This window comes from Jaculus jaculus, chromosome 15 (genome assembly GCF_020740685.1).
Source record: "Jaculus jaculus isolate mJacJac1 chromosome 15, mJacJac1.mat.Y.cur, whole genome shotgun sequence".
In the NCBI taxonomy this organism is placed as follows: Eukaryota; Metazoa; Chordata; class Mammalia; order Rodentia; family Dipodidae; genus Jaculus; species Jaculus jaculus.
The window spans coordinates 24,305,650-24,327,078 of NC_059116.1; the positions used below are offsets into that span (position 1 = coordinate 24,305,650).

At 43.9% G+C, this 21,429-nt stretch overlaps 1 protein-coding gene across 1 annotated transcript in view; it reads left to right on the top strand.

Moving 5' to 3' along the window:
- The first annotated feature begins 13,712 nt into the window (after nt 1-13,712).
- Nucleotides 13,713-21,429, top strand: part of Lama3 (laminin subunit alpha 3) — a 327,578-nt gene continuing 319,861 nt past the window's right edge. Inside the window, exon 1 of the mRNA XM_045135309.1 lies at nt 13,713-13,991. Within this exon, the coding sequence (XP_044991244.1) occupies nt 13,713-13,991 (279 nt within the window). The remainder of the gene's footprint in view (nt 13,992-21,429) is intronic.

Below are 21,429 nucleotides of genomic sequence, written 5' to 3' on the forward strand. Positions count from 1 at the left end.
TTTAGCCACTGCAAAAGAACTCCAGATGCATGTGCCACCTTGTGCATCTTTATGTGGGTACTGAAGAATCGAACCTGGGTCCTTTGGCTTTGCTTGCAAGCACCTTAACCACTAAGCCATCTTTCCAGCCCAGCTACTACTTCTGATCACCTCTCATTGGCTCAAAGATCAGTCATATGACTCCACTTGGCTGCAAGTAGAGCTGGGAAATGTAGTCTTAGGGCTGGTATCCCTTTGTCAGGAAGAACTCTCTCCACTGTGGAACTCTATACTGGACCAGTCCTGGGTGGTCACGTCACTGACTCTGCCTCCTTTTATTTCCATTTTCCCTCATCTTGTTAGGCCCTTCTATGTATTGTGCTCATACTTCCCAGCTGCTTTACATGCCTGGAGCAACCCTAATCTAGCTACCTAACGAGCTGCCTTCAAAATCCTCTCCGGAATTGACTTGTAGAGAAAAACACACCAGATGAAATTAAAGTGACCATGCTCCTGAGGCCCAAGGGACGTTAACGGCATCCAAAATTCAACAAGCATTTACCAATCTGCTACTCTGTGCAAGGCACTTTGTTTCAGTGCGTGTGCATATGTGGTATATATGTCTGTGTGTGTGTGCACATGTGTGTAGATGGGTGTGCCTCATGAGCAAGCATGCAAAGACATATGAAGGCCAGAAGATGACGGTGGGTGCCCTCCTCTACTGATCTCTCTTGTGCCTCATTTCTCTGAGACAGAGGCTCTCGGAACCTGGAGCTTCCTGTTTGTTGGTCGGACTGGCTGACTAGGGATCCCCAGTGATCCTGTTGTCTCTTTCCCCCTCAGCACTGGGGTCTCAGGCATGCGTGGCCATACTTGTCTTTTCACATGGGTGCTGGGCATTGAACTGGTCCTCATGCTTGTGTGGCAAGTACTCTCACCCACCGAGCCAGCTCCCCAGCCCTGTGTAAAATGTACTTCTGGGCTGGAGAGATGGCTTAGCAGTTAAGGCGCTTGCCTGAGAAGCCTAAGAATGCAGGTTCAGATCTCCGGGTCCCACGTAGCCAGACACGCAAGAGCGTAGCGCTGCCCATGTGCACAAGGGGGCACACGCATCTGGAGTTCATTCACAGTGGCTGAAAGGCACTGACGTGCCCATTTTCTCCCTCCCTCTGTCTCTCTCTCTCTGCCTCTTAGAAAAAAAAAAAAAAGAAGAAAAGAAAAAATTAGGTACTTTTTCTACAATTATTCTTAGGCCAGCCCCTACCCTTAAAGAATCTATAGCATTTATTGTTAAATAGCCTGTTTGTCAACTTTTGGTGCTTTGACAAAGTGCCCAAGATAATTAAGTTAAAAATAGGGGTAGTTAATTTTGTTCCACAGTTTCAGAGGTTTCATTTCAGTCCATAGCTGCTTGGTCCTGTTGCTTTCGTCCTGTGGTTGGGTGAGCGTGGCAGGAAAAGGGTTGTTCACATCATGATGGATGGGCAGACAGCAAAGAGAGAGAGATAGGAAGGGTATGGGGCTCCAATAGCCCTTTCAAGGGCACACCCCCTGTATTGGTCAAGAGTTCTGTAGAGGAATAGAACTAAGAGCATGAGTGAATATTACTAAAGGGAATTTAACAGGAAGGCTTACACATAGGGGCTGGGTAGTCCCACAGTGTTTGTCTGGACCCTGGAGTGTCTGGGAGTCCAGTAGCTGGTCAGTCCACGAGGCTGGATGCCTCAGCAGTCCTAACCTGACATTGAAGATCTAGAGGGTTCTTGGAGAGCCTCTGGTTTCCAGTCCATGTTGAAAGGCTGAAGAAGCTGAGTTTTGATGGCAACAATAATATGAGAAATGTATTCACCAGTATAAAGCCAAGCCAGGAGACAGCACGTCTTCCTTTGACCTCCTCATATCGGGGCTGCTGCCAGAAGACATTGTTCATTCTTGGGGAGAGGGTCCCCACTCGGTTTATCCTTCATGGAAATGTTTTCACAGGTATGCCCAGAGATATCTCTCTCAGTTGATTCCAGATCCAGTCAAATTGACACTTGAGATTAACCGTCACAACCCCCAAGGATTTAACTTCTTTTCACTAGGCCCTACCTTTCCACGGTTCCGCAGTTTCCACCCAAGTGATAGCTTGCTTGAAAGATTCTGAGCAAGATTCATTTCTCCGGAGTGATGTCGTATGAACCTAGGCATGGTGTGGCATGGCTGAGCACTAGATGAAGTGATATTTTCACCCTGCTGGTCTCAGAAACATTCAGTAGGAGTCAAATCCTTAAATTCAGGGTGACCAAAAGGGGAAATGATGCCATAGGACAGTTTAGAAGCTGTTTGCTCATTTTCACTTGAAGATCTTTGCCAGATTGATTACTAATTTCGTGTCAAGAGAATGAAGGCTCTGCTCCTTAAATCTCCGGTAACCCTGAACAAGATGGTTTTATTAGTCACTGCCTTATTGTTACTCATCCACAAAAATGAGAATAATGGCTTCCACCCACTTGCTTAGCAGGATAGTTCTAGGCTGATAGGAGGGGGAAAAAAAAAGTCACTGTAAAGAAAAGGTACTATTACATAGGCGTAGACTTTCTTTTATCCAGAAGTACCACTTGTAGAAACAAAGTGGAAAAAAAAGACTCCTTCTTAATAGCGAATGTATAAAATTACCTATTCTATCCAAGTGCATACTTAGCATGCAGGCCAAATTAGAGTGTGTGAAGTAAGGGCTGGGAGGAAATTCACACAATTGGAATGTGAATTCTTCATAGGGTTTTTGGCAGAACTACCTACAAGGGAGTGCCTTAAGGGGAGGTGCCACTGTCAAGGTTCCAACCAAAGCTGGAATCTGTGCAGTGTGAAAAATCACTGGATGCAACGAGGCCAAAAGTTCCACTCTCGTTTGGTTCGCCCTGAAGATTCTGAGCTCAGAAGATGAACCAGGCCCAGGGCATGTGCCAAATGAGTGTCACTGCTTCCCAAGGAGTTTTGGAGCAAGGAGGCTTACAATCGAAAGGAGACAGAGGGAGTTCAGCCTATGGCTGGGTTCTGGGCACTATTTTATGATGATGAGGACTTGGATAAGTCCCTTGACCTTGGCTTCCTTATCTATAACAAAAATGAGTGAATTGGGGCTGGAGAGATGGCTTAGTGGTTAAGCGCTTGCCTGTGAAGCCTAAGGACCACAGTTCAAGGCTCGATTTCCCAAGACCCACGTTAGCCAGATGCACAAGGGGGCGCACGCATCTGGAGTTCATTTGCAGTGGCTGGAGGCCCTGGTGTACCCATTCTCTCTCTCTCCCTCCTTCTCTCTGTCTCCCTCAAATAAATAAATAAAAATAAACAAACAAAAAATGAGTAAATAGGATTTGTGTGTGCTGATGTCCTGAACCTAAGGGAATCTCTGTCTTTTTTTTTTTTTAATGTTTTTAAAAAATTTATTTGCAAGCACATAGAGATAGAAGAGAGACAGAGAGAATGGGCACACCAGGGCCTTCAGCCACTGCAAACAAACTCTAGGTGCATTAACCACTTTGAGCATCTGGTTTTAGGTGGGTTCTGGGAATCCAAACATGGGTGATTAGGCTTTGCAGGCAAGCCCCTCAACCACTGAGCAATCTCTTCAGCCCCCCACCTCCTAGGGGAATTTCTTAGTTTCCAAAATAGCTGACAACAACGCTGCCTTTATTTTAGAGTTTGGCTACACAGGCCAGTGGAAGTTCACTTTCTTTGCTTTGAGGCAGAATGATTTTGGCTCAACATGTTCATGTTGATTATTTCCTGCTACACAAAAGCCTACATTTGCAGTTACATATATATATTTTTAAACAACTTTGTAAAACATTTGCTGAGAAATGTACTTGGTAGTATTCTTTCAAAGCAGGGACTATAAAAATAATACCTCATTTTTGTCTTTTTTTAGATTTTTGTTTTTGAGGCAAGTCCATCAGTCTTACTTTTTTTTTTTAATGAGAGAGAGAGAGAGAGAGAGAGAGAGAGAGAGAATTGGTGTACCAGGTCCTCCAGCCACTGCAGTCAAACTCCACATGTGTGCATCTCCTTGTGTGCATGTACTTCCTTGCACACTTGCATCACTATGTGTCTAGCTTATACAGGACCTAGGACCTAGAGAGTCAAACGTGGGTCCTTAGGCTTTGCAGGCAAGCACCTTAACCACCAAGTCATCTCTCCAGCCCTTTCTTTTTTTTTTATTTTTTATTTATTTATTTGAGAGCGACAGACACAGAGAGAAAGACAGACAGAGGGAGAGAGAGAGAATGGGCGTGCCAGGGCTTCCAGCCTCTGCAAAAGAACTCCAGACGCGTGCGCCCCCTTGTGCATCTGGCTAACGTGGGACCTGGGGAACCGAGCCTCGAACCGGGGTCCTCAGGCTTCACAGGAAAGTGCTTAACCGCTAAGCCATCTCTCCAGCCCTCTCCAGCCCTTTCTTAAAACAATTTCTTTTTTTGAGGCAAGCCCAACAGACTGGCCTTTTTTATGTGTGTGTGTGTGTGAGAGAGAGACAGAGAGAGAGAGAGAGAGAATTGGTGTGCCAGGGCCTTCAGCCACTTCAATTGAGCCCCACAAGCCTGAGCCCCTTGTGCGCATGTGCGACCTTGCACGCTTGCGTCACTTGTGCATCTGGCCTATGTGGGATCTGGAGATTCAAACATCAGTCCTGAGGCTTCACAGGCAAGTCCTTTAACTGCTAAGCCATCTCTCCAGCCCTTATTTTTCTCTTTTAAAATTAATTTTTGGTGATCACACAGAGAAATAGGTTTCATTGTAACATTTTCATACATATATATCACATATACATACCTTATATTCTTTCTTTCTTTATTTATTTGAGAGTAACAGACAGAGAGAGAAAGAGAGGGAGAGAGAGAGAGAGAGAGAGAGAGAGAGAGAATGGGCATGCCAGGGCCTCCAGCCACTGCAAATGAACTTCAGATGCATGTGCCACCTTGTGCATCATCTGGTTTATGTGGGTCCTGGGGAATTGAGCCTCGAACCAGGGTCCTTAGGCTTCACAGGCAAGTGCTTCATTGCTAAGATATCTCTCCAACTCTGGTAGTTTAATTTTAATTTAATTTTTATTTTTATTCTAATTTTAGTTGTGTGGGGGAATCTTCATTCTGGTTTCCATAGTGGCTACAGCATCTTACACTTCCACCAGCAGTGTAGGAGAGCTCTTCTTTCCCTGTCTCATTAGCAGCATCTGTTGTTTGTGTTTTTGGTGATAGCCATTCTGACTGGGATGAGGTGGTACCTCAAAGTCATTTTAATTTACATTTCCTTGATGGTGAAAGATGTTGACTATTTTGTTCAATTTTTTAAGTGAATTAATTAATTTATTTGAGAGAGAGAGGCAGATAGAGAATGGGCACACCAAGACGTCTACCCATTGCAAGCAAATTCCAGGCACATGCTCTCCCATGTGCATCTGGCTTATATGGGTACTGGGGAATCAAACCTGGGTCCTTAGGCTTTGCAGGCAAGTGCCTTAACCACTAAACCATCTCTCCAGCCCTTGTTCAATTTTTCATTTGCCATTTGATTTTCTTTCTTCAAGAACTATTCAATTCATTATCCCATTTATTGATCAGATGATTTGTTTTCAGTATTTAATTTTTGAAATTCTTTATAGATTTTAGATATTAATCCTCTATTGAATGTATAGTTGGCAAAGATTTTTCCCCGTTTTGTAGGCTGCTTCCTTACTCTGATTATTAGTATTTTTTTGCTGTGCAGATGCTCCTTAATTTCATGTAATCCCATTTGTTAATTCTTGGGATTACTTCCTGTGCTCTTGGAATTATTTTCATACAGTACCTGTTTAATGCCTATATCTGGAATGATTATGTCAATTTTTCCCTCCAGCAATTTCAGAGTTTCAAGTCTTTCATTAAGGTCTTTGATCCATTTTGCATTAATTATTGTGCAGGGTGAGAGATATGGATCTAATTTCACTTTTGTACATGTGGATAATCTAGTTTTGTAAGTATCACTTGATAAGCTGTCCCTCCCATGTATGTTTTTGACACTTATGTCAAAATTAAGTGGCTATGGCTCTTAGTTTCTTTCTGGGTCCTCTATTCTATTCCATTGGCCCACGTGTCTGTTTTTGAGCCAAAAGTACTTCCTTTTGTGAGACAGGGCCTCACTATTTAAACCAGGCTGATCTCAAACAATGATCCTTCTGTCTCAGCCTCTCAAATACTGGGATTATAGGCGTGTATGCTTAGCTGTAATAAATTTTCAAAAGAGAGATTATGTCAGATTGATCCTATCATTGAGTTTGCAGTCAGTCTAAGCATTTGACCAGCAGAATTTGCTCATTGTCTGCCTCACTCAGGTTATCATCATCTAGTTTTCCTTCCAGAGACCCCAGGTAGGTGGTATTACAAGTAGAAATGCCTTTAGTCTTCCTGTTTCATTGACGCTTATGACCCACATAGGCTATTCGTCTATGATGATGTCATTGTTTTCTCTGTGAAGTGACAATGAAAGAGAAAAATGCAACTTGCTTATTAAGTGAGACCAAGCCAATGGCAGATTGTTGTAGCAGAACAATGCAATTCAAAGAAGACTAGTAATAATAAACAAAGTGTCGGATCCCAGTCTGTATTCCCAGGAAGAGATGGGAAAAGATGCCGTACTGGAGAAGGAGTAGAAAAGGGAAGAAAAGGAGAAAAATCTATGCTTGAATTAAAAAGAAAAAAAAAGAATATCAGCTGTGAGAATACTGGTTGGCCAATATTATATTAAAGGAAAATTATCAAGTTCATTTTTACTCTTGGAAGCCATGGTGAGTCTTTCACCTTTGCAATCTAGGTTTGTATGTATATATGTATTTGTTCTGTTTTTTTCTAGGCAGGGTCTCACCATAGCCCAGACTGACCTGTAACTCATTCTATAATACCAATCTGGCCTTGAACTCACAGTAATTCTCTTACCCTCTTACCTCAGTCTCTAGAGTTCTGGGATTAAAAGCATGCACTGGGGCTGGAGTGATGGCTTAGTGGTTAAGGCACATGCCTGCAAGGCCTAAGGACCTAGGTTTGATTCTCCAGGTCCCATGTAAGCCAGGTGCACATGGTGGCACATGCGTCTGGAGTTTGTTTACAGTGGCTAGAGGCCCTGGAGTACCCATTCTCTCTCTTTCCCTCTCTCTGTTTCTAATAAATAAATAAATAAAAACAAATCTTATTTATTTATTTAAATATTTTTTTGTTCATTATTTATTTATTTATTTGAGAGTGACAGACACAGAGAGAAAGACAGATAGAGGGAGAGAGAGAGAATGGGTGCACCAGGGCTTCCAGCCTCTGCAAATGAACTCCAGACGCGTGCGCCCCCTTGTGCATCTGGCTAACGTTGGACCTGGGGAACCGAGCCTCCAACCAGGGTCCTTAGGCTTCACAGGCAAGCGCTTAACTGCTAAGCCATCTCTCCAGCCCACAAATCTTTTTTAAAATGTCAAAAAAGCATGCATCATCACACATTTTAAAATATTTTCATTTAATTATCTGCAATCAAAGAGAGATAGAGAGAAGAGAGAGAGAGAGAGAGAGAGAGAGAGAGAGGGAGAATGGGCACACCAGGGCCTCCAGCCACTGCAAATGAACTCCAGATGCCATGCCACTGTGCATCTGGCTTTACTCAAGTACTAGGGTATAGAGCCCGGGTTGTTAGGCTTTCAAGCAAGCACCATAACTGCTGAGTCATCTCTCCAGCCCTGAAATATAGGTTCTTGACTGTAGGAAAAATATTTTAAAACAGTGGCATGCAAGTTGTGTTTCCATCTGAAGTTCTGGAGGGCACTGGAGTGCATGAATCACTGCTGAAGCATTAGGAGGCCAGCCAAGTCCAACAACTAACCATGTTTGTCCCACCCACTAACCCATAGCTCCTCTCGTGCTGGAATCCATCTGCAGTCTGTCTCATAGATGGCCTGAACTCAGACATCTTTCTCCTTCTGTCCTTTCAGGGACTCCTAGGGACAAAAATTGGGAACCCAAGCCCATCTGGGTGAGGTGGCATGCACCTGTATGCCCACCTACTGGGGAGACTGAGACAGGAGGATCACTTGGATACAAGAGCTGAAGATCAGCCTGACCAACTTAGTGAAATTCTGTAAAGAGAGAAGATAATGTCTGAGGTTGGGGAGAGGAAAAGGAGAAACTGAAAAAGCCCTAGGCTGGGTGTGGTGGCACATGCCTTTAATCCCAGCACTCTGGAGGCAGAGGTAAGAGGATCATTGTGGGTTTGAGGACAACTTGAGACTACTTAATGAGTTCAAGATTAGCCTGGGCTGCAGACTCTACTTCACAAAACCAAAAAGATGTCCTTGGTCCATATTATTGTTCCCATTTTTATTAAAACATGGTCAAGTTACTTAATTCCTTTAAGCATTATTTTTCTATATTAAAACACAATAGCTACATCTTGCCTTAAAACACAAGTGTGCTTACTGCTTTTGTATTTGAAAGCATCTTCTGGCAATTCCCTCCTTGAAGCTCCTAGCCATTCCCTTCCACTCTAACTCCAAGTCCAAAGTCTCTTTTTCACTTTCTTTTAAGTTTAAAAAAATTGTTTACTTATTAGAGACAGAGAGAAGGAGAGAAAGAGAGGGTGGGGAGAGAATGGGCACACCAGGGCCTCTAGCCACTGCAAGCCAACTCCAGACACATGCACCACCATGTGCATCTGCCTTAGGTGGGATCTAGAGAATCAAACCTGGGTCCCTAGGCTTTGCAGGCAAGTGCCCTAACCACTAGGCAATCTCCCCAGACCTCTTTTTCATTTTCATACTTATATCTCCAGTTTCCAGGACTGTGAAAGGGAGGTGTTTCCTGACCATTTTTTAAAATCATATTTTTTGGAATGAGACATCAAAGCAGAGGAAGGTCTACTTGGAAAGAGGAGGGTGGGCTGGAGAGATGGCTTAGTGGCTAAGGTGTTTGTCTGTATAGCCTGAGGACTCCTTTTCAACTGTCCAGGCCCCACGTAAGCCAGGTGCACAAGGTGCCACATGTGGGTCTGGAGTTCGATTGCAGTGGCTGGAGGCCCTTGTGCACCAATTCTCCCTTACTCTCTTATCTCTCACTCTTGGTCTCTTGCATAAAAAAGGCTAGTCTGTTGGGCTTGCCTCAGAAAGAAAGAAAGAAAGAAAGAAAGAAAGAGAGAGAGAGAGAGAGGGAGGGAGGGAGGGAGGGAGGGAGGGAGGGAGGGAGGGAGGGAGGGAGGAAGGAAGGAAGGAAGGAAGGAAGGAAGGGAGGAAGAAAGAAAGGAGGAAAGAAAGAAAGAAAGGGGGAAAGAAAAAGAGGAGGGTGCTCAGTGGAATGGCATGGGGGATAAGATCAAATTACAGTTCATATATGAAATAAAGTTCTCAATAAAATGTTAAAAAGTAAAAATACAAATTATTTTTTTCTGAATAAGGTCTATTCAGATACTTTGTCCATTTTAATATATGGTGGAGCTGTGTAAGTTCTTTTTGCTGCTGTCAGACAGGTGGTTTGCAAATATCTTCTGTTAATTGAGTCGTCTTTCACTTATTCTTTTACAATTACGTATTTATTTGTATGTGCATACACACACACGCACATATACATATATACACGCACACACACATATATGTTCATTACAAACACCAGATATATACAGCACTTTTTTGGTCTAGCTTGACTGGAGTTCTGGGAGAATTGGGCTTTCCAAGCAAGTGCCTTTCAGTTCTGAGTCCATCCCCCACCCCAGCCTGTCTTTCACTTCTTTGGAAGGCACTCTTTTACATTTCAAATGTAAAAGTTTTTGAAGGTTATTAGTTTTTCTTTTGTTCCCTTTTGCTTGTGACATATCTATAGTGGATCGCATGACAGCAAAGTCAGGGCTGATCCAAAGTCATGGAGATTTGCTCCTATTTTCTCTTAAGGGTTTTTCGGCTGGGGCTCCCGCATCTAGGTTGGCTTCATTCGCGTGAATGTTTGCACGTGATGTGCAGAAGATGTTCAACCTGGCTCTTCTGCCTGTGGGTGTTCAATTGTGCCAGCACCGTTTATTTGAAGGAGTCATTTCTCACTGAATCTTGTTGAATGTCAAGTGAACATAACTATATGGGCTTATTTCTGGATTCTCAATTATATTTCATTCATCTATATTTTTATCCTTGAGCCAGGATCCACATTTTCTTTTTGAAATAGGGTCTCACTATAGGCCAGGCTGACATGGAACTCACTCTGTAGCCCCAGGATAGCCTTGAACTCATGGCAATCCTCCTACCTCTGCCTCCCAAGTGCTGGGATTAATAGCATGTGCCACCATGCCCAGCAACACTTTTATTTTTCTAAGTTAGTATCAGGTTTTTAAAAAATATTTTATTTTTTATTCATTATTATTTTTTATTTATTTGAGAGAGGGAGAGAGGGAGTTGATTGTATGGATGCAATACGAATTCTGAAGAAACCTTTTTAAAAAAATTTATTTATTTATTTATTTGAGAGAGAGATAGAAATAGGCGTGGACAGAGGGTGGGGGGAGGGAATGGGCGCCAGGACTTCCAGCCACTCACTGCAAACGAACTCTAGATGCATGTGTCTCCATGTGCATCTGGCTTATGTGGGTCCTGGGGAATTGAACCTGGGTCCTTTGGCTTTGCAGGCAAGCGCCTTAACCATTAAACCATCTCTCCGGCCCCAGAAACTTCCTATTTTGATTTAAACAATCCTTCTCCAGGTCAGTGATATGTGCTTCACCATTCTCTTTTGATGCAGGGCGTAGGCAGCATTAGTTTGCCCTCTTTCCAGTCTGTCTCATGAACATGAAGGGGAAAAAAATAAATACTCTGTATAGTCTTGAAATATGCTGTATTGTTATTATGCTTGTCAGTAAGTGAGGGGTACTAAAGTCAATTTTTTTGGAAGTAGGGCCTTGCTCTATCCCAGGCTGACCTGAAATTCACTACATAGTCTCAGGCTGGCCTTAAACTCACAGCAATCCTCCTACCTCTGCCTCCCAAGTGTTGCGATTAAAGGCATACGCCACCACACCCAGCCAGAATGCCCTGATAACATGATATTTTCACGCTTTGATGAGTTCATGGAATTTTGCTCCATTGTGAACCGAGAGACATCTATAATGAGATCTTTTAAATCATCTTTCAAAGATGTTTTCAGTCTTGACTCTCCAAGTACTGGTCTTTTGCTTAATTCCTAAAAATTTTATTCTTTTTGATTCTAGTAGACATGGCATTTTTTGTTGTTGTTGCTGTTTTTTTTTTGGTGTGAGTGCGATGTGTATGTGTGTATGTCCGTATGGGTGCATGTGTCAGAGGACAAGCAAGGGTGTTGGTCCCTGCCTTCCACCTTGTTGGAGCATCTCCTATGCTTGCAGCCAGACTAACTGAGTTTAGATGACCTGTACTGCTGACACCTGTAGCTACTGAGCCTTTCCCTACCCTGGAATTTCTTTCTTAATTTCATTTGGTGTTTAGAGATAGAGTTAATTTTTGTACACACATTACTGTATATCGTTTCTTTTTTAAAATTAAATATCGTAAATGTCTTTTCATGTCAACAGTATACTTCCATAAAATCATCTTCACAGGGGGCTGGAGAGATGGCTTAACGGTTAAGGCGCTTGCCTGCAAAGCCCAAGGACCTTTGTTTGATTCCCTAGAGCCCCTGTAAACCAGATGCACAAGGGGCACATGCATCTGGAGTTTATTTACAGGGCTGGTGTGCCCATTCTCTCTCTCTCTCTACCTGCCTATTTCTGTATCAAACTGTCTCTCTCTCTCTCTCAAGTAAATAAAAAAATAAAATATTTAGAAAAACATCATCTTCACGGACTTGAAATATTGAATATTTAAGTCCATTTGAACTTAAAAAAAAATTAAGTAACTCTGATGAACCCCTTGCCATCCAGTCTTTGAAAACATCTCCGATCATTTCCAGGATAAAAATCCTTACAGGTGGAATTGTTAAAGCAAGCTATGTACACTTGGAGTTATTTACTAAGTACTTCAAAAATTCCTCCCCTAAAACCAGCATTATAGGGGTTAAGATTTCAGCATATGCACTTCTTTTAGGAGCAAGGGGGTCACACCATACATACTACCTTTCAAGTGAGCCATTTTATCTCCGGCTCCCTATCCAAGCACAGCAGAGTCCTCACACCTTGCTTCTTTCTTTTCTTGTCTTTTCTTTTCTTTTCTTTTCTTTTCTTTTCTTTTCTTTTCTTTTCTTTTCTTTTCTTTTCTTTTCCTTTCCTTTCCTTTCTTTTCTTTTTTCCTTTCCTTTCCTTTCCTTTCCTTTCCTTTCCTTTCCTTTCCTTTCCTTTCCTTTCCTTTCCTTTCCTTTCCTTTCCTTTCCTTTCCTTTCCTTTCTTTTCTTTTCTCTTTCCTTTTCTTTCTCTCACTCTGTCTGTCTGTCTGTCTGTTCTTCTTGTAGCCTTCAAAATTCCAGTTCCAGCCAGGCTAGTGACGCTCACCTTTAATCCCAGCACTTGGGAGGCAGAGGTAAGAGGATCTCTGTGAGTTCAAAGCCACCCTAAGACTGCATAGTAAATTCCAGGACAAGCCTGGGTTAGAGTGAGTCCCTACCTCAAAAAACAAAAGCAGAAAACGAGACGAAACACTCCTGTTCCTAATTCTGCAGGGACCCTCCAAGCCCTTGAGCATCCGGGCCTGCCGCAGTGGCACCTCCTCTACTTGCTTAAAAGATCTGTGTGGACTCCTTGTTGGTGAGGTGACCTGAATTCAGGACCAAGCCTCATCCCTAGGGGAACACCCTATGTCCTGAACCCAGCGTGATTCACTCCACATCTCAAAAATTTAGCGGATTGGGCGCTTGAAAGGTTTGCCTTACATACCTTTCCCAGAGTGGCTAACCACAGCCCAAACAGTTGGCTTGTGGTTTGAATGTGCACCTGAAAAATTTATTACTCGGATCACTGTGAATTCGAGGCCACCCGGAGACTACCGAGTGAATTCCAGGTCAGCCTGGGCTAGAGAGATCCCCTACCTCAACCCCCGCCCCCCCGGAAAAAAAAAAAAAAAAACCTTGCAAAGGAATGAACCTCAGACACATTCGCCACGTGGTGCGTCTGGCTTTACATGGATACTGGGAAATCAAACTCTGGCTTTAAGTGGGTACTGGGGAAGGGAACCCCGGGCCTACAGGCTTTGCAAGCAAGCGCCTTTAACCACAGAGCCACCTCCTCCCCCGCTCCTGAGTGTGTGCTTCTTTAATCCTGGGCTCCGTAAGTGGCTGTGGAGCCCAGCGTTGAAGAATGGACGAATCCATACTTTCCTGGGAACCATGTCTTTGACGAAAGCTCCAAGGAGCAGTGGCATGACAGTTTCCACCAAGCATCCCAGAAGCTGGCTGTGAGTCCTTGGGGATTTGGAGAAAGGTCCGGTTTCTGACCTGGTGGTTGGAAGTCTTGGGGGGAGGAGTCCGGAGTCTTATCCCCGGAGCGCGCACAGCTTGCAGCGCGCAGCCTGGACGCCTTGGTGCGTTTGGGGAATCCCACGGGTGCCCGCGGGGTGCCGCAGGTTCGGAGCCCGAGGCCGCGCCCAGGCGGCGGAGGAGCCCAGCGCGTGCAGCGAGGGGCGCGGCTCGGACCCGCCCACACCCGGGGCTGCTCGAGAGGCGCGCGGAGGCAGGAAGGGAGGAAGGGAGAGCGCAGCAGCTGCCCGGTGCGCGGTGCCACGCAGTGTGCCCGGCTGGGGAAGACCTAGGATGGCGATGGCCTCGCGGGCTCGGGGCTGGACACCGCGGCCCGTCCTGAGCTCGTCACCTTCGCTGCTCGTGCTGCAGCTGCTGTTGCTGATGCTGCGGGGCACGGAGGCTGGGGACCGGTTCAGCCTGCATCCGCCCTACTTCAACCTGGCCGAGGCGGCGAGGATTTGGGCCACCGCCACCTGCGGGGAGCGCGGCCCCGGCGGCGTCGCGAGACCCGAACTCTACTGCAAGCTGGTGGGTGGCCCCACCGCCCAGGGCAGCGGCCACACCATCCAGGTATGGCTCCCCCCCCATTCCTCGGGGCGCAGGAGGCTAGCCATCGAGGCCAAGGATACGTCCTCTCCCCACGCGCCCTAGTGACCCCGGCGATGAGGAGGGTGGCAGGGGACCCTGCTACTTGGGTGCAGTGTCCTTGGAGCGAGCCTCCGGGAACATGGAAGCGAGGATAGTGAAGGCTGTGGTCAGATTTCAGCACCTAGAGGAGAAAGTCCAACGCTAGGCTGGAGGGGCGGGGTGGTGGTGGGTGGTGGGGGGAGACAGCACCATCCCTTTAGTGGCGCCTGGCCAGCTTGGAGTGCCCTGGGGCCTCCCAGGTGCACTTCTGTCACGCCCTTCAGCTCTGGAACTTTATTCGAGGAGATGTGGTAGCAGTGACCGTGGGTGGTGTATTTTAAGAGCTCTTTTTTTTAAAAATATTTTTTATTTATTTATTTGAGAGCAACAGACACAGAGAGAAAGACAGATAGAGGGAGAGAGAGAGAATGGGCGCGCCAGGGCTTCCAGCCTCTGCAAATGAACTCCAGACGCGTGCGCCCCCTTGTGCATCTGGCTAACGTGGGACCTGGGGAACCGAGCCTCGAACCGGGGTCCTTAGGCTTCACAGGCAAGCGCTTAACCGCTAAAGCCATCTCTCCAGCCCTTAAGAGCTCTTTGACCGTACTATCTTTCTGATGTCACTGCACGCATTCATTTCACCTGAAGCGCCAGCATCCTGTCGCTGTGTGTGTGTGTGGGGGGGCGCAATGCGACCCTCGGTGGACAGAAATAGAGGTGGCGCTGAAAATGGGATCTCTGGGGGTGAACAAACTTGGTGGTGTGGTAGTGGTGCTTCCGGTGCCCCATCAACATCTTGTGGTGTGCCAGGCCTTTTCTTGGGAGCCTCATTGAAGAGTGGTCAATATGTAGGTGTCCTAAGGTGGGCAGGAGCTCTCGAATCCAGTCCCCACTCCAAATCCTCTTAATGGAAGCGATCATCGCCTCCCTCACCCCCGGAAAGTGCCAATGAGGGACTGTTGCCAGAAGAGGGAGTTATTTCAGAGTCTTAAGCTCCCAAAGCTTGAGATTGTCACTGATGGTCCAGCTTAGTGTGTTAGGCACTTTCATAAATGGTAAGTGGTAGAATAAACCATACCATATATGCTGATTTACTTATAAATTATATGCATCTTTGACAGTACTAATATACTGTACACATTCTAAAGAAAAGTTGAAAAGATTAAGTAAAAATGATAAAATACTTTTCACCATATATCATGTATATTAAACAATATGCAAAAAAGAAATTAAAAAGAAAATAATGAGCCACCCTGAGACTCCATAGTGAATTCTGGGTCAGCCTGGGCTAGAGTGAAACTCTACCTTGAAAAATAAATTTAAAAAAAAAGAAAATGAAAATGCTTTCTTTTTTTGCCACCGGCTCCCAGATATTTTTGCTTTGGTCATTGTGTGTGTTATTGTGGATTATTATAAATGTACAGATGCACAAAAGTTACTATAACTAGTTTTGACACACCTATTTTAGCACTTACAAGTCAACAATTTGAAGTTGGTTTTGCAGCGACATTTGATTTTAGTGGTTGCATAGCTAAAAAGATACTCTGAAAATATGTAGAGTCAAATAGGAAACTTGCACTGACTGCTGACTTCCCGAACCAGCTACAGAATTTGTGGGGTTTAGTGCAAAGTGGACATGTGGAGCCCATGTGCAAAAATTATAGGGGTTTAGCTGGGCATGGTGGTGCATACCTTTAATCCCATTACTTGGGAGGCAGAGGTAGGAGGATTGCTGTGAGTTCGAGGCCACCCTGAGACTCCATAGTGAATTCCAGGTCATCCTGGGCTAGAGTGAGACTCTACCTCGAAAAATCAAATATATATATTTAATTGGGTGGTAGCATACTTGCCTGAGATCAGTCAGGCCTTGGGTTCCTTCCCAGTACTCCATAAAATAATTTCTCTAAAAGATTTGCCAGGCATGATGCTGCACATCTGTAATCCTAGAATTTGGAAGATAGAGGCAGTTGGCAGGTTCATGAGTTTGAGGTGGCTTAGGCTACGTGGTAAGTTCAAGGCCAGTTTGGACTATGTAGTATGACCCTGTAACTGCCCCCCATTATAAATTTTAGCTGATGACAGTGGGTCACTAAACTAAGAATGTGCTATGTGACCATGCAGGTTTTTCACTGTCCACGCTTCTTACATCATGGCAGTGTGGAATCCTGTCCCTTTCCTTCAATTAGCTTTTTTTTTTTTTTGAAAGTAGAAACTTGGCTAGTAACTGCATACTTTTCAACTTGCTTTCTACTAGGGGAAATGTCACCACTGCAGGTTTCCTTTTGTAAAAATTTCTTTTGTAAAAAAAAAAATTTGTAAACATTAGAAAATTCTGTTTCCAGGTTCTTAAAAGTAAAAAAAAAATGAGCATTTTTAGAGCTAAGAATTTCTAGCTTTCAGTAACAAGTGGTGAAGACATTTCCAAACATCTGTTTTGAAAATTCTCCCCCCCACCCCGCTTAGGCATAGATTTCCTTAGAATTGTGTTTACTGTTCTGCACATTGTTGAAGGAAGTCCATTACTTTGATAAAACAGTGACTGCCAATAAGGTTCTGGAGATATCTGTCAGGTTACTGTCTCATCTGCTGGCTACCACTTGTCATCTTAGAAAATATCAGCGTATTTGGAATGTTTTTTGGAAAAAGTGTAATTCTCCTTTAAAAGTCATTCTATTAGCATATATTAATTAATGGGTTTCATTGTGACATTTTCATATATGCAACTCATATTCATATATGACTTATATAAGATTCATATATCATCACGTTAGGCCTCAAACCACCTTCCCTTCTCTTCCTCTTATTCACTTCCTCTCACTTAAGGGTCTTCCTGTATTTTTGTTTTTGAAGTAGGGTCTTTTTCAAGCTGACCTGGAATTCATTATGTAGTCTCAGGCTGGCCTAAAACTCAGTTATCTCCCTACCTCTGTCTCCCTAGTGCTGGGATTAAAGGCGTGCGCCACCATGCCTGGCTTAAAAAAAAAAAAAAAAAAGTTTATTTACTTGAGAGTGAGGGAATAGGTGCACCAGGGCCTCCAGCCACTGCAAACAAACTCCAGACACATGTGCCATGTTATGCATCTGGCTCACATGGGTCCTGGGGAATTGAACCTGGGTCCTCATGCTTCACAGATAAGTGCCTTAACTGCTAAACCACTGCTCCAGTCCCCCCTCCTTTTAAACCTAGGTTCTGCATATAAGAGAAAATGTGAGATTGTTTCCTTGAGTCAAGCTTATTTCACTTAGCATGGTCTCTGGTTCTATCCTTTTTTATGGTTGAAAAATGGCTTTTTGTATAGATATACAACATTTTCTTTTATCCTTTATCTGTTGATGGGCATGTAGGTTGATTCTGTAACTTGTGGAATTGTGGATATTTTGTTGCATGCCAACTTGGGTTTATTATTTATTTATTTGAGAGAGAGAAAGAGGCAGAGAAAGAGGAAGAGAGACAGAGAGAGAATGGACTTCCAGCCATGCCACGAACTCCAGATGCATGTGCCACCTCGTGCATCTGGCTTACATGGGACCTGGAGAGTCAAACCAGGATCCTTTGGCTTTGCCAGCAAGTGCCTTAACTGCTAAGCCATCACTCCAGCCCAGCTTGGGTTTCTTTAGGCATATATCCAGGACTTATGGCATAGCTGTATCATATGATAGTCTGATTCTGTTCCGAGGAACCTCCACCCTGATTTTCATAGGGATTACTTATGGGCTGCTTTTTCTCTGAGTCCTCACCAGCTTTTGTTGTTTTCTTGATGATTCCTGTTTTGACGAGGGTGGGATGCACTCTCAATGTCGTTTTCATTGACAGTTCCTGGATGGCAAGGGTGTTGAACATAGTGTTCTTGTGTGTATGTGTGTGTACAGGTGTGCTGCGGCACACCAGAGGCCAGAGGACAACCTGGGCATGTTGGACTTTCATGTTGTACGAGACAGGGTCTCTCTTGTTGTTTGCTACTGGGAAGACCCATGACCTTCAGGATTCTTCTGACCCTGCCTCCCATTGCCCAGGCACACTGGGATTCCAGATAGCAGTTAACATTTTGTATCTGACTTCACATGGATTCTCCAAACTCTTGACTGGCTGGTTTGTGGAGCAAGTGACTTTAAGTACTGAGCCATGGTCCCAGCACCATATGTCCCTTGCTGATTTTGTCTGTATGCCCTATCTATTGAGGAGAGGGATCATTAAAGTCACCCACTGCTGTAGTACTGGGGCTTTTTCCTCTATTTCTATGCCCAATAGTATTTACTTTATGAAATTGGCTGTACAAGCATTTGGTAGACTTAAAACCATTGCATCTTTTTTCACATACTATTCCACTTACCAGTATGTAGTGACCTTGTTTGTCTCTTCTGACTAATTTTGGGTTGACATCTGTTGTCAGATATGGGCCTAGCTATTTTTGTTTGCTTCCACATGCCGATTGCTTATAATGCCATTTTTTCACCGATTCATTTTCAGTCTGCATATGTTTTTGTAGGTGTTTTCTTCAGGAGCAAAGAATTAGATTTTGGTTATCTCACCACGCAGCTTACATTTTTGAATTTGGTAATTAGTTCATTTACATTCAGAGATCACACGGAGGGGCCTGGGAGCATAGCCGAGTGAACAAAGGGCTTCCTGTGCAAGGGTGACTACCAGAACTACCACATGGGATTCCCCCACATGAAAGCTGGGTGCTGCAGCAGGAATTTGTAATCCCAGCATGCCTATCAGTCAAGATGGGAGGTGGAGACAGGAGAATCTTCTTTCTAGGCCAGTTAGCCCAGAAAAGGCACTGGGGAACAATGAGAGGTTCTCCATCAGACAGGGTGGAAGATGAGGACCGACATTCAAGGGTGTCCTCTCCCCGCCATGCACACACCTGCACCTACACACCCACACACAAGACAACCAGAGCTAGAGCGGAAAGGACTATTTCCTGTCAGTTCACTGCTTTTCTAATGTTGGCTCTCTCTTCATCTTCAGTTTATCTTCTCTCCCAGTGGGAGTTATTCTCTGTGCTCTCAAGGGTGTGTTGATCTTGTGTGGATAGAACTCTCCTAGCGCTCTCTATGAGGCTGGCTTGGTGGTCATGAATTGCACTGTTGATGGTTTCTGGGAAAGGTCTTCCTTTCTGCTTTGAAGTTGAAGGATAACTTTGCTGGGTATCATAATCTAGGATGGCAAATGTTTTCTTTCACAGTGTGAAATACATCATTCTAAGATCTCCTGGATTTTGGAGTTTCTTTTGACAAATCATTTGTTGTTCTGACGTTTTTTCTTTTTCTTTTTCTTTTTTTATTATTTTTATTTATTTATTCGAAAGTGACAGACAGATAAAGAGGCAGATAGAGAGAGAGAGAACGGGCACGCCAGGGCCTCCAGCCACTGAAAACAAACTCCAGACACATGTGCCCCCTTGTGCATCTGGCTAACGTGGGTCCTGGGGAATAGAGCCTTGAACTGGGGTCCTTAGGCTTCACAGGCAAGCACTTAACTGCCAAGCCATCTCTCCAGCCCTGCTTTTTCTTTTAGAGATAGCAAGAGTGTGCGCATGTGTGAGAGAGAGATTGGCACCAGGGTCTCAGCCACTTCAATCAAACTCCAGACGCTTGTGCCACCCAGTGGACATATTCAGCCTTGCACTTGCATCACCTTTGTATGTCTGGCTTATGCGGGATTGGAGATTGAACATGGGTCCTTAGGCTTCTCAGGCAAGCACGTTAATGCTAAGCCATCTCTCCAGCCCGGTTTTGAATTTTATAAGTAAGTTGGAACATGTCTCTCGTAACTTCCAATATTGTTTATTTTTTGCATACTTTTGGCATTTCAACTATGATGTGATATGGTGAAGTTCATTTCTGGCCATATCTATTTAGGAAAAATGCCTCCTGTACCTGGATGTCCATGTTGTTCCCAAAATTGTATTTTTTTTCTACTCCTATTTTACAGAATGTATTTTCTGTGCTTTTAATTTGTACCTCAGCACCTTTAACACCAAAAATTTGTTCTAGGGGTTTACTTATTCTGTCTATAATTTCTTAATTTTTCTTTGTCACTGTCTTTTCTGTTTTATCAACCTTGCCCCAAGTCCTGAAATTATCATATGAAGTTTTTCATTTAGAAGATTTCTATTTTTTCAAAATTTCTATTTCTTATTTTTGATTATTTTGAGAGAGAAAAAGAGAGAGAGGGAGGAGGGGAGAGATTGTGCATGCTGGGTCCTTCAGCCACTGCAAACAAACCTCAGACACATGTGCCCCCTTGAGCTCATGTGTGACATTGTGGGTCCTGGCAACGTGGGTCCTGGAGATTTGAACATGAATCCTTAGGCTTCACAGGCAAGCGCCTTAACTGCTAAGCCATCTCTCCAGCCCTTAAATATTATTTTTGTTTATTTATATTATTCTTTTTTTTTGTTTTTTCAAGTTAGTGTCTCACTATGGCTCAGGCTTATTTATATTATTCTTTATTTTGAGAGAGAGAGGGGCCAGAGAGAGAGAACAAGATCTTTATTTTATAAATTTATTCAGTTGTTTTTCTGTGTTTTCTTGGAAATCTCTGATCTTTTCCTTTTTTATTTTTCTTGACTTTGGGTTTTTTTTTTTTTTTTTTTTGAGGTACGGTTTCATTATAGTCCAGGCTATTTCACTATGTAGTCTCAGGGTGGCCTCAAACTCATAGAGATCCTCCTACCTCTGCCTCCCAAGTGCTGGGATTGAAGGCGTGTGCCACCATGCCTGGCTAGGAATTCCTTTTTTTTTTTTTTTTTTTTTAAGCTTTTCTATTTATTTGCAAGCAAAGAGAATAGAGACAGACACAGAGTGAATAAGTGTGCCAGGGCCCCCAGCCACTGCAAATGAGCTCCAGAGGCATGCATCACTCTTTGCATCTGGCTTTACATGGGTACTGGAGGATTGAACCTAGATTGTCAGACTTTGCAGACAGGTGCCTTAACTGCTAAGCCATGTCTCCAGCTTAATCTTTGGATTCTTTATCCAGAATATCATCCATTTCAGTATCTTTTGAGTCAGTTCCTAGAGAATTATGGATTTTTAGAGAAGTCATACTGTTTTTTTATAGTTTTTGTATCCTTTTGTTGAGATTTGTGGGATTGGGATGGGCATAGCTTATTCTTTTATGTGAGAGCTTTTTAAAAATGCTTTCTTTAAAAAATATTTTTATTTATTTATTAAAGAGAGAGTAAATATGGGTATGCCAGAGCCTCCTGCCACTGCAAATGAATGCCAGATACATTCGCCATTCTGTGCATCTGGCTTTATGTGAGTACTAAGGAATCGAACCCAGGCCTTACTATCATCTCTAAGTACTGAGGAATCTCTCCAGCCCATGTCACTTTTGAGTGGCAGGCCTTCTTTTAATTTGTCCCAT